Consider the following 13,190-nt stretch of genomic DNA (forward strand, 5'->3'; position numbering starts at 1 on the left):
ACTAACTCCAGGTTCACACTACAGTGGGGAAAAGGACATAGTAGTGGCAGCATGTAGACTAGTGAAAGGTATATGCCCTTTTCCCCACTGTAGTGCAATCCTGGAGTTAGTATATATACTTAGGGGGGTGGGGGGCACAGCCCCCCACACTGGGGGTGTGGGGGCATAGCCCCCCCAGCTAGTCTGGTTTTATATGTCCAGTTTACAATTTAGTATGTTGAAATTCAGTATTATGGGTTTCAGTCTTATGGGTTTCAGTCAAGTGACTTTTCAGTCTTTTGAAATTTCAGTCTTATGGTTTCAGTCAAATGTGTTTCAGTCAAATGAGGTTTCTATCATATGATAGGGATCCCTTGTGAGATACATGCCAAATGGGGCATTGTACTCTATAATGGGTCTGATGAGGGATGAGCAGAGAGGAACAATGACCTCCTTTTATCTAGAGGAGAACCCTTTTGTGATGAGGTGTGCCACATAGAAGGATTTCCTGACTACTGTGGCGATATGGTTATTAAAGGAGAAACTACTATCCACCTGTGTTCTGAGGTCTCTTATCACACTTTCAATGTTTAGTGAGCCACTGCCTATGTTGTAGTTCATAGTTACCGTGTTTTTCCCAAAGAGGATGACAATACACATTGAGCTTGAGGCCATGACTTTGACACCAAGCATCTGTCTCTGTGAAGCCCTTTTGTAGAATGTCTGCATCATTAGGTGATTCTATTATGGCTCCCAGTTTGCAGTCATCTGTGAACTTTGTTAGCCAAAGATGTTCTGTGTTAGCCTGCACTTCAGAGAAGTAGATGCCAAATAGGAGAGGACCCAGGACCGAACCCTGTGGTACTCCACTCGTCACTGGTCTGAAGTCGGACTTGGAGTAGGCTACTTTTACTGTGTGGGTTCTGTCAGTGAGCCAGTTGGCCACCCATCTTGTGACATAGGGATTTAGACCCTGTGGTACTCCACTCATCACTGGTCTGAAGTCAGACTTGGAGTAGGCTACTTTTACTGTGTGGGTTCTGTCAGTGAGCCAGTTGGCCACCCATCTTGTGACATAGGGATTTAGGCCCAATTTAGTGAGTTTATCTATAATTCCAGAGTGGGGGGTGGTATCAAAAGCCTTGGCGAGGTGAATATAGGCTGTGTGCACTACCTTTGCCCTTGTTTACGGCTCTAATGACTGCTTCAAAGAAGTCAATCAGGTTTAGTAGGCATGATCTACCTTTTCCAAGCACAAAAACTGGAGATAGAATGAAGGTCGGTATAACAATAAAAAATGTCAAAAAGAAAAAGAAATACCGAACCAAACAAGGCTAGGTGCAAAATACTTTAATATATAGCTAGAAAATAAAAATGGTAAGCGCTTTCGCGGTAGACACACCACTTCATCTTCATGTTGAATGAAATAACCAAAATTTAAATATAAAGTTTATCCAATGAAGAAGCAATAAAATATGATGTCATTGAATTTGCATAAAAGACACATAATAATAACATATGTAGTGTTACCATCAAAGGGACTGGATATATAAATATGTATATACTAAAAAAAAAAAAAAAAATATATATATATATATATATATATATATATATATATATATATATATATATATATAAGAAAATGTGCACTACAGATAAAAAACAGTAAAATAGTATGAAATATCAAAACTATGTAAAATCTACTTATGCATCAATCTGCGCCTTTTTAAAAATGGTTTTAGTGAAGAAATCCTATTAAAACCAGGTGTTTTTTCAGCATTTAGTAAAAGGATCCATTTCTGTTCTAAACTTTTAGTGTAATTCTTAACATATCCACCTCTTGAGCTGATATCTAGTTTTTGTAGAACAAAAATCTTAAAATAGTGTGTAGAGTCATACTTCATAATGTGTGCTGCTAGAGCATTAGTGTCTTTTTTGTTTTTTTTATGTCTATTAAATACTCTAAAATTCTATCCTTAAGTGATCTGTTAGTCTTACCGACATAAAAATCATGGCATATTTGGCAAAAACTAAAATAGACAACATTCATAATTTTGCAGTCAGCATAAAAGTCAACATTAATAGTAAAGCCTAAATTGGGATGCGTATAGGAAAGACAAGTATAAATAGATTTGCATGTGGAACAACCTCTGCATGGAAAAATGCCTAATCTAGTTGAACTAATTATTCTCTTCTCATATGTACTTGTTTTGTAACATTAAGTGCTGTTTAAGAGATTTATTATTTCTAAAAGAAAAATGTGGAAGCTCTCCTATCTTGTTTGTTATCTCTGATATACTTCTCAATATTTTCCAGTTATTCTTTATCACATCACAATATTGATTATTGTCACTGGAAAACTGTAAGGGTACTCTAAATGACATTAGTAGCTTTTTGTTGTCGTTCTATGGTGTTGGCAGATGTTGTAAAATAAGGCTTACATCTATCATGTGGTGTGAATTATAGCCTGGTAATGTAGGGGTGCTCTCTGGAGCCTTGAACCAGGTCTCTGTCACTGCACAGATGTCGATGTTCTCCATTTTAAGGAGTGCCTCGAGTGAGTGCATTCTGAGGTTTAGACTTCTAGCATTGAGTAGCATTACCCTCAGAGTTTGCTTACTTGTACCTGTTATGGTGGTGCATTTAGCATTTGAACCTTGCCTAAAAAAGGCACTATAGGGGTGGCAAGAGCCTTAGCCATTATACAGAATCCCAGGGATGACAGGTACAGGCCATCTCTGGCAAAGCATCATGGTCTGTCGACCATGTCGTCCCAGGTAGACAGATACTGAATGCCCTTAGAATGACACCAGAAGCTTAGTCAATTGTTGAAGTCAATCATTTTGTCCTTGTACTGTGGTATCATTCTGGGTGATGGCAGGATGCTACTCAGGGCTAGGATCAGACCTTCCTGGGCTGATGAAGTGTTAAAGACAACATGAAAGCACATACTAAGTTATAATAAAAGTTTTTTGGTTTATTTTTCTTAGCCATGTTTGTTGTCACCAAGTTTTTATTCTGGCTCTGTTCTTTGTGTACTGGTGTGAAAACTTCATCCCAGCTGTGCAGTTGTTTTTTTACTCTTTTGGACAGCATATATAATGACCTGTGCACATAAACATTGTATATAATACCCTGTGTGCATGCACAGTGTATAAAATACCCTGTGCACAGATACATTGTATATAATAATCTGTGCACAGACACATTGTATATAATGCCCTGTGCACAGAAACATTGTATATAATACCCTGTGCTCAGACACAGTGTACAAAATGCCCTGTGCACAGACACATTGTATATAATACTCTGTGCACAAATGCATTGTATATAATACCCTGTACACAGGCACATTGTATAGACTGTCCTGTGCACAGGCACAGTGCATATAATACCCTGTGCCCAGCACAGGGTTTAAAATATGCTTTGCAGGGATGCATTGTATGCAATAACCAGTGCACAGACACATTGTATATAATACCCTATGCACAGGCACATTGTATATAATATCTTATGCACAGGCATATTGTATATAATAGCTTGTGCACAGGCACATTGTGTATACTGTCCTGTGCATAGGCACAGTGTATATAATACCCTCTGCACAAGCACATTGCTTATAATATGCTTTGCACAGACACATTGTATGCAATAACCAGTGCACAGCCACATTGTATGTAACATCCTGTGCACAGACACAGTGTATACAATATGATGTCCACAGGCACTTTGCATATAATACTCTGTGTACAGACACTGTGTATATAATACCGTGATCACAGTTGCATTGTAAATAACATTTGTACACAGGCACATTGCATGTAAGACCCTGTGCAAAGACACATTGTATATAATATCCTGTGCACAGACACATTGCATATAATATGCTTTGCTGAGACACAGTGTATATAATGCCCTGTGCGGTGTCACATTGTACATAATGCCCTGTGTACAGGCACATTGTATATAATGCCCTCCACACAGACATATTGTATATAATACATGTGTACAGACATACTGTACATAAAACCCTGTGCAGAGACACATTGTATATAATACTCTGTGCACAAATGCATTGTATATAATACCCTGTGCACAAGCACACTGTATATACTATCTGCGCACAGGCACAGTGTATATAATACCCAGTGCACAGATGTATTTTATATAATGTGTCTGTGCACAGATCCATTATATATAATACCCTGTGAACAGGCATATTATTTAAAATGCACTTTGCAGAGATGCATTGTATGCAATAACTAGTGCATTAACACATTGTATATAATACTTAGTGCACAGGCACATTGTATATAATACTCTGTGCATAGACACATTGTATATAATACTCTGTGCACAAATGCATTGTATATAATACCCTGTGCACAGGCACATTGTATATAATACCCTGCGTGCAGTGTATATAATACCCAGTACACAGGCACATTGTATATACTATCCTGTGCATAGGTGCAGTGTATATAATATCCTATGTTCAGGCAGATTGCTTATAATATGCTTTGCACAGACACAATTTATGCAATAATCAGTGCACAGACATATCATATATAATACCCTGTGCACAGGCACATTATATATAATACTCTATGCACAGATGCATTGTATGTAATACCCTGTGTACAGGCACAGTGAATACAATATGCTGTGCACAGACACTATGAATATAATAACCTGAGCACAGATGCATTGTAAATAATATTTGTGCACAGGCACATTGTATATAAGACCGTGTGCACAGGCAGATTGTATATAACATGCTGTGCACAGACACATTGTATATAATACCCAGTGCACAGTTGCATTGCATATAATAGCCCATGCACAGACGCATTGTATATAATATGCTGTGCACAGATGCATTGTATATAATTCGCTGTGCACAGTTGCATTGTATATAATATGTTGTGCACAGACACATTATATATAACAGTCTGTTCACAGACACGTTGCATATAATATGCTGTGCTGAGACACAGTGTATGTAATATCCTGTGCACAGACACATTGTATAAAATATCCCATGCACAAACACAATGTGTATAATGCCTTGTGCACAGATACAATGTATATAATACCCTGTGCACAGACTTAGTGTATATAATACCCTGTGCACAGACACAGTGTATATAATACCCTGTCCACAGACACATTATTTATACTGCCCTGTGCACAGACAAAATGTATATAATGCCCTGTGCACAGTCACATTGTATATAATACACTGTGCACAGACACAGTGTATAAAATGCCCTGTGCACAGTCAAATTGTATATAATCACCTTTGCAGAGACACATTGTATATAATACTCTGTGCACAGCTGCATTGTGTATAACATGCTGTGCACAGATGCCTTGTCTATAATACCCTTTGCACAGTCACACTGCATATAATATGCTTTGCTGAGACACAGTGTACATAATGCCCTGTGCACATACACATTGTATATAATATCCTATGCACAGACATGACACAGTGTATATTATGCCCTGTGCACAGTGACATTGTATATAATATCCTATGCAGAGGTGCATTGTTTATTATACCCTGCACACAGACACATTGTGCCTGTGCACAGGATATTATGCACAATATGTTTGCGCATAGGGTATTATATGTACTGTGTCTATGTACGGGGTGTTATATACACTGCACCTGTATACATGGTATTATATGCAGTGTATATACACTGTGCCTGTATACATGGTATTATATGCAGTGTATATAATACTCTGTGCACAGACACATTGTATATAACACTTTGTGCACAGGCACATTGTATATAATACTCTGTGCATAGACACATTGTATATAATACTCTGTGCATAAATGCATTGTATATAATACCATGTGCACAGGCACATATATAAAATATCCTGTGCACAGATGCAGTGTATATAATACCCTGTACACAGACACTTTATATATAATGTGTCTGTGCACAGATGCACTGTATATAATACCCTATGCACAGGCACATTGTTTATAATATGCTTTGCACAGACATAGCACAGGCACATTGTTTATAATATGCTTTGCACAGACATATTGCATGCAATAACCAGTGCACAGATGCATTGTATGCAATAACCAGTGGATATATAGTACCTTGTGCACAGGCACATTGTATATAATACCCTGTGCACAGAGGCATGGTATGTAACACCCTGTACACAGCCACATTGTATGTAATACCCTATGCATGGGTGTATCATATGTAATACCCTGTGGACAGGTGCATTGTCTATAATACCCTGTGCACAGGCACAGTGTATACAATATGCTGTGTACAGAAGCATTAAATATAATACCCTGAGCATAGTTGCATTGAAAATAATATTTGCCCACAGGCACATTGTATATAATATGCTGTGCTCAGACACATTGTTTTTAATACCCTTTTCACGGCTGCAGTGTATATAATATGCTGTGCACAGACACATTGCATATAATATCCTGTGTGTGCGCACACACACACACACACACACACACACACACACACACACACACACACACACACACACACACACACACACACACAAACACACACATTATATATAATACTTTTGCTGAGACACAGTGTATATATCAAATTGTATATAATACCCTGTGCACAGACACATTCTATATAATACCCTAAGCACAGTCACATTGTATATAATATTTGTGCACAGGCAGATTTTATATAATACCCTGTGCACAGACACATTGTATATAATATGCTGTGTACAGATGCATTGTATATAATACCATGCGCACAGTTGCATTGTATATAATATGTTGTGCACAGACACATTGTATATAACATCCTGTTCACATACACATTGTATACAATATGCTGTGCTGAGACACAGTATATATAATGCCCCGCGCAGAGACACATTGTATATAATACTCTGTGCATAGACACATTGTATATAATACCCTGTGCAGAAATACAGTATATACAATTCCCTGTGCACAGTCACATTGTATATAGTACCCTGTGCACAGACACATTATATATAGCAGCCTGTGCACAGTCACATTGTATATAATACCCTTTGCTCAGACACACTATATATAATACTCTACACATTTTCACTGTATATAACACCTGTACACCGATGCATTGTATGTAATACCCTGTGCACAGGCATATCATATGTAATATGCTGTACACATACACATTGTATATAATATCCTTGCACAGGCACAGTGTATATAATACCCTGTGTGCAGACTTATTGTATATAATACGCTGTACACAGACACAGTGCACATAATGCTCTATGCACAAACGCAGTGTATATAATACTCTGTGCACAGTCACGTTATATATAATTCCCTATGCACAGGTGCATTATAAATAATACCCTGTGCACAGGCGCATTATGCATGTGCACAAGGTATTATATACACTGTGTCTATGCACAGGGTATTATATGCACTGTGCTTGTATACAGGGTATTATATACCGTGTATATATTACCCTGTGCATAGATACAGATTATATAATGCCCTGTGCATACACACATTGTATACAATACTTTGTGCACAGACACAGTGCATATAATGCCCTGTGCACAGTCACATTGTACACAATACACTGTGCACAGTGTATTGTACACAATACACTGTGCACAGGCATGTTACATATAAAGACCTGTACACAGACACATTGTGCATAATACCCTGTGCACAGACACATTGTATACAATGTCCTGTGTACAGTGACATTGTATATAACACTCTGTGCACAGACACATTGTATATAATACCCTTTGCTCAGACACACTGTATAAAATACTCTACACAGACACATTGTATATAACACCTGTACACGATGCATTGTATGTAATACCCTATGCACAGGCATATCATATGTAATATGCTGTATGCATACACATTGTATACAATATCCTTGCACAGGCACAGTGTATATAATACCCTGTGCGCAGACATATTATATATAATATGCTGTGCACAGACACAGTGTATATAATGCTCTGAGCACAGATGCAGTGTATATAATACCCTGTGCGCAGACATATTATATATAATACGCTGTGCACAGACACATTGCATACAATACTTTGTGCACAGACACAGTGCATATAATGCCCTGTGCACAGTCACATTGTACATAATACACTATGTACATGCACGTTGCATATAAAGACCTGTACACAGACACATTGTGCATAATACCCTGTGCACAGACACATTGTATACAATGTCCTGTGTACAGTGACATTGTATATAATACACTGTGCATAAACACAGTGTATAAAATACCCTGTGCACTGTCACATTGTATGTAATACCCTGTGCAGAGATACATTGTATATAACAACTATGCAAAGACACACTGTATATAATTGTAATAAAAGAAGAAACACAGTGACTCACACAGCAAAAGTTGTATAAACCACCAAATATGGAGTAGTAATAAGCAGACAACAGTTTAATGAAGGTATGTGCTTTTGCATTAAAAACAATGCTTCATCATTATGTTGAAGTTTTTTGTCATATTGTTAGTTGGTCTGATGAAGCATTGTTGTTTTTAATGTGAAAGAGATTATCTTTATTAAACTGTTGTCTGCTTATTACTTATTACTGGTGCTTTATACAACTTCTGCTGTTCGAGTCGCTGTATTTCTTCTTTTATTACAAGTGTATTCTGGTTTGTGGATTCCAGCGACATTACCTGATGCTTTGCTTTGGTGTTGTGTTGACATTGTATATAATACCTTTGCACAGGTGCATTGTATAAAATACCCTGTGCAGAGACACATTGTATATACTATCTGTGCACAGACAGATTGTATGTACTACCATGTGCACAAGTGCATCATACATAATATGCTGTGCACAGAGACATTGTATATAATACATGTGCACCCTTTGCGAGGCACATTGTATATACTATCCTGTGCACGCACAGTGCATATAAAACCCTGTATATATATATATATATATATATATATATATGTAATATATGTATAATGTGTCTGTGCATAGATGCATTGTATATTGGGTCAGGTCAGGCACATTGTTTAACATACGCTTTGCAGAGATGCATTGTATGCAATAACCAGTGCACAGACACATTGTATATAATACCCTGTGCAGAAGCACATTGTATATAATACTCTGTGCATAGAGACATTGTATATAATACTCTATGCACAAATGCATTATATATAACACCCTACATTATATATAGCTATCTTTTTAAATTTTTGACCTACTTCTGTTCATGATATGTGCTATATAAATTACAGTCTATGTATCAGTGTTGTCTTGGTGAGTTTTTGTGAAAAAACAGGGCCCACCTCATGAAGGCACTTACCAAGAGTTGATGATGAATTTAATTCCAGCAATACTACTCTCCTTTGCTTGCTGACCTATCACCTCTCCATTGATTCCATGTGAGGCTCAGCATATGTCTAATAACCTTGTATGGTGTCTCTGTCCAATGACAGCATTTGTCAATGTTTCAGTCATGAAGATAATGATATGTCAGTCAATGCTTGACCCTTCTGTGACTCTGAAGGTAGTCACATGTCACATCATGGACAGTGGCTCCCAAAGGTGGCCACAAACACATGCTGTCCAGCTTGTGCAGATGATATCCTAGCGTCTTAATGCATTAGCCCTGTACATAGATGAATATCGGTGCTCAGAATAGTCGATTAGTATAGCTTATTGCACTAATTGTATATGTATATGTTTCCGTGTCCTCTACTAGTATCTACAAAGAACAGGTCAGAAATGCACTGTCCGTGGCCAGAAACACAGCCTCTATCTGACTGGATAACATCCCAGGCTGTCTACTAAATGGTCTAAAACAGGACTTAGCGGAACCACTTGGCACTCTCTTCAACCACAGTCTAAGTACTGGCTTTGTTCCAGCACAGTGGAAAACAGCAACAGTAATTCCCTTGCACAAAGGGAGACCCTCAACTGAACCTGGGAACTATAGACCCATAAGCCTAGTCAGTCTTATCTGGAAGTCCATGGAGAGAATCATCATGGACCTTATCAACAAAGACATAGGTGACCTTCAAACTCTTGACCTGACCCAATTTGTTTCCATTAAGAGTAGATCTTGCTTATTAAAACTGATGGACTTCTTTGAGAATGTCACCAAAGCCCTGGATGAAAGCAAAACAGTACATACAGCCCATCTTGACTTAGCCAAGGCGTTTGACACAATACCCCACTCAGGCATCATTGAGAAACTCACCCATCTGGGAATTAGCCCATATGTCACTAGATGGGTAGTCATCTGGCTCACCGATAGAACATATACAGCCAAAGTTGGGGATTCCACCTCTACCAGCAGACCAGTTACCAGTAGTGTACCACAAGGATCTGTGCTGTGTGAAAATAGATGGCCTGTGGCCTACCAAGTTCGCTGATGACTGCAAACTGGGAGCAGTCATTGAGTCCCCAATGATGTTGATATACCGCAAAAAGGATTTACATAGACAAATGACTGGTGCTGAACCCATGGACTTAAACTAAACACAAAAAAATGCATTATCATCCCTTTTGGTAAAGAGAAGTCTCTGCAAATTACAATATTAGCATTACCCCCTTTATCTCAAACTCTCTGTGGAGAGATTTGGGAACACATGTTGATAGCAACCTTAGCTTTGATCACCATGTGTCCACAGTGATAAGGACTGCCTTCTATGTTGTACACGTCATAAGTAAGGGCATCGCATCCAGAGGTAAGGATGTTATAACTCCCTTATACTCATCCCTCATCAGACCACTAATAGAGTACAATGCTGTCTTCTGTATGTACCTCACCAGATACCTGCAGCAGCTGGAGAGACCTCAGAGGTTTCTCACCAAGAAAATTCAGTACCTTCAACACATGGCCTACATGGACAGACTGAAGGCCTTGTCACTGTACTCTGTATCTTATAGGCTGCTGAGAGGTGACTTGTGCCTGGCCTACAGAGCAGTCTCGGACCCTGCCCTAATGGAAATGTTGCACATCCACAAGTCAAATGGGACAAGATTCACTCGCTCTAGGGATTTTAACCCAGCCTTTGACATTAACAGGACATGCTGGAGAGACAGATATGTCTGCCAGAGATTGCCACTCCTATGGAACAAACTCCCAATTCACATAAAACAGGGTTCCTTAATGACCCTATTTAACTGTAACTTAGACAACTGGCTGGGAGACCGTAATTTTACTCAGGGGGTGTCACCTATGTCCCTCTTGGATAAGGCAGTCAGCGCTGATCACAGACTCGCATTGCAAATATAGAAAATACAAGCTGTTCAATAAGGGAACAAGGTATACCATGGCTAGGCTTATAAAGGCCCTAAGGCCAGTAGCCTAATAACCTTCTATGAAGCTATGAACCTATGAGTTGTGCCTTCTTGTTTGATTTCATATGCAGTGGGTGTCATTAGCATATTGACACTCATTTGCATGTGATTTTTGTGGACATTAGCATGTGATGCATATCACACTAATTTTACAGTAGCATAATTGAACTATATGTGTCTCTGAATCATGTCTTCCCACTTGTTGCTTCTCTTTGCATTATTTCACATAAAGCACTGTACTATTTGTTTCTAAATGTCTATAACTAATGTTATCCCACAGTCGCTGTTTTGATGTTTTACTGGTATCTGCATACTTCCCAATATGCATTTCAACTGTCCAGATTTTTGAGGGATTCCCCTAGTTTGTTCTCAGATTTTTGCTCCATCCCTCCTAAAATTGGAGATTATTTTGAGAAGTTCTAAAAAGTGTGTATCTGCATTCCTCTCACGATGCATGGCATTTATGAATCCCATTTGCAGTGCACTTCAGACAGCATAAAGACAACAACTACAGTGATATATTCAGAACCATAAAAGTAGCCATTTAGTTAACTATCTGTATTTTATTTTCATCCCAGAAAAGGCTCATCTAGCTAAAAAGTTGTTGCAATAATTCTATCTGGAAAATAGAATTGTACATACATATTTCATCATAATATTTATAGAATAATAACATTTTTATTGCAAAAGTAGTTCACAATAAACATTAAGGACTAATTATAGCAAAAACAAATATTTGATAACTAGCATAAAATAAATGCCATATAATTATATCCTAATTGACAGCTCATGCTAAGACTTGTAGCGACAAACAGGTGCTTTATTCACAATAACCACTAGATGGCACTAAAATTTACAAATGTATGATTCTTAACAAGCCTGACTAACAGGTCTGGTATTACAAGCAACTGAATAAATAAATGGAGACTCCTACTCTTCCTTTGAAGTACCTTAATGTTTAAACTTTCTAGCTATATCAAAATTATGCACACATGCATGCACTGCCGATTTAAGGCCTGCTACTATAAGTTGTTCTTGGCTGTAATCAGGGTAAATCATTCAAACTCCTAGAGCTTTAAGTCTAGAAAGTTGTAAAAGAGTGCAGGAGCAAATCTCTTTTAAGTAATTCCTCATTTTTCTCAGATTACTTAATGTGCTTTAATACCATAATAAATAAATGATAAGCAATAGGTGAAATCAGGACCCAGAGATGCAGGAAATTAACCATACCTGACTCATAATCTGGATACAATGACCAGAAACTGCCATGAGGACTTCCTAGACTTTCCATTGTCATTCTTCTGAGCAAGGACAGAGTCATTGTCAGATGACAGCTGTAAGTACACATGGTTCCAGTTGTGGCCTTGTAATGTGATTCTTTTTTGGGCGTGATGTTCTAAAATGAGCACTAGCAGCTTCTGCTCTAATGCTGGCCGGCTGTCAATGATTACTCACATGCTGTTTCACCATATCCTTATGGTTTGCTCTAAACACATCAGCCAGAAGGTGACTGAATAATGTATTCCTTGTTTGAAGGCTTTCTCTAAGTGCACGCTTTATGTCAGAAACATAATGAGAAGCATGGAAAAGTGCTAACATCTCAGTAGAACTAGCTCCAAGAACTTCTAATTGACAAAAAGGAATGGAATTTATGAACTGTATGACTTGACAAGAAACAGATGACCTTAGTAAAAGGAATGTGCACCCTTTCACAGCATTGGACATTCCTTTTCAGTCTGTGTATTCCTACATTTGTCAGCACTCTATGAAGCATCAGAAACAAAAACTGTGGATTTAGTGTATTCTTTGATCCTTTGGTTGCTGGTGTAGTGAAAGGCAGTTTAGTTTACAATTT

The 13,190-nt window shown here is 38.1% G+C and overlaps 1 protein-coding gene across 1 annotated transcript in view; it reads right to left on the bottom strand.

Moving 5' to 3' along the window:
* The window catches only part of RAD23B (RAD23 homolog B, nucleotide excision repair protein), a 1,748,186-nt gene extending 1,735,567 nt beyond the window's left edge, over positions 1-12,619 (bottom strand). Inside the window, exon 1 of the mRNA XM_044061046.1 lies at positions 12,566-12,619. Coding sequence (XP_043916981.1) covers positions 12,566-12,604 — 39 coding nt within the window. The 5' untranslated portion in view covers positions 12,605-12,619. The remainder of the gene's footprint in view (positions 1-12,565) is intronic.
* Positions 12,620-13,190: the final 571 nt, after the last annotated feature.

The sequence above is a fragment of the Protopterus annectens genome, chromosome 2.part0, assembly GCF_019279795.1.
Source record: "Protopterus annectens isolate FY-2018-M chromosome 2.part0, PAN1.0, whole genome shotgun sequence".
In the NCBI taxonomy this organism is placed as follows: domain Eukaryota; kingdom Metazoa; phylum Chordata; order Ceratodontiformes; family Protopteridae; genus Protopterus; species Protopterus annectens.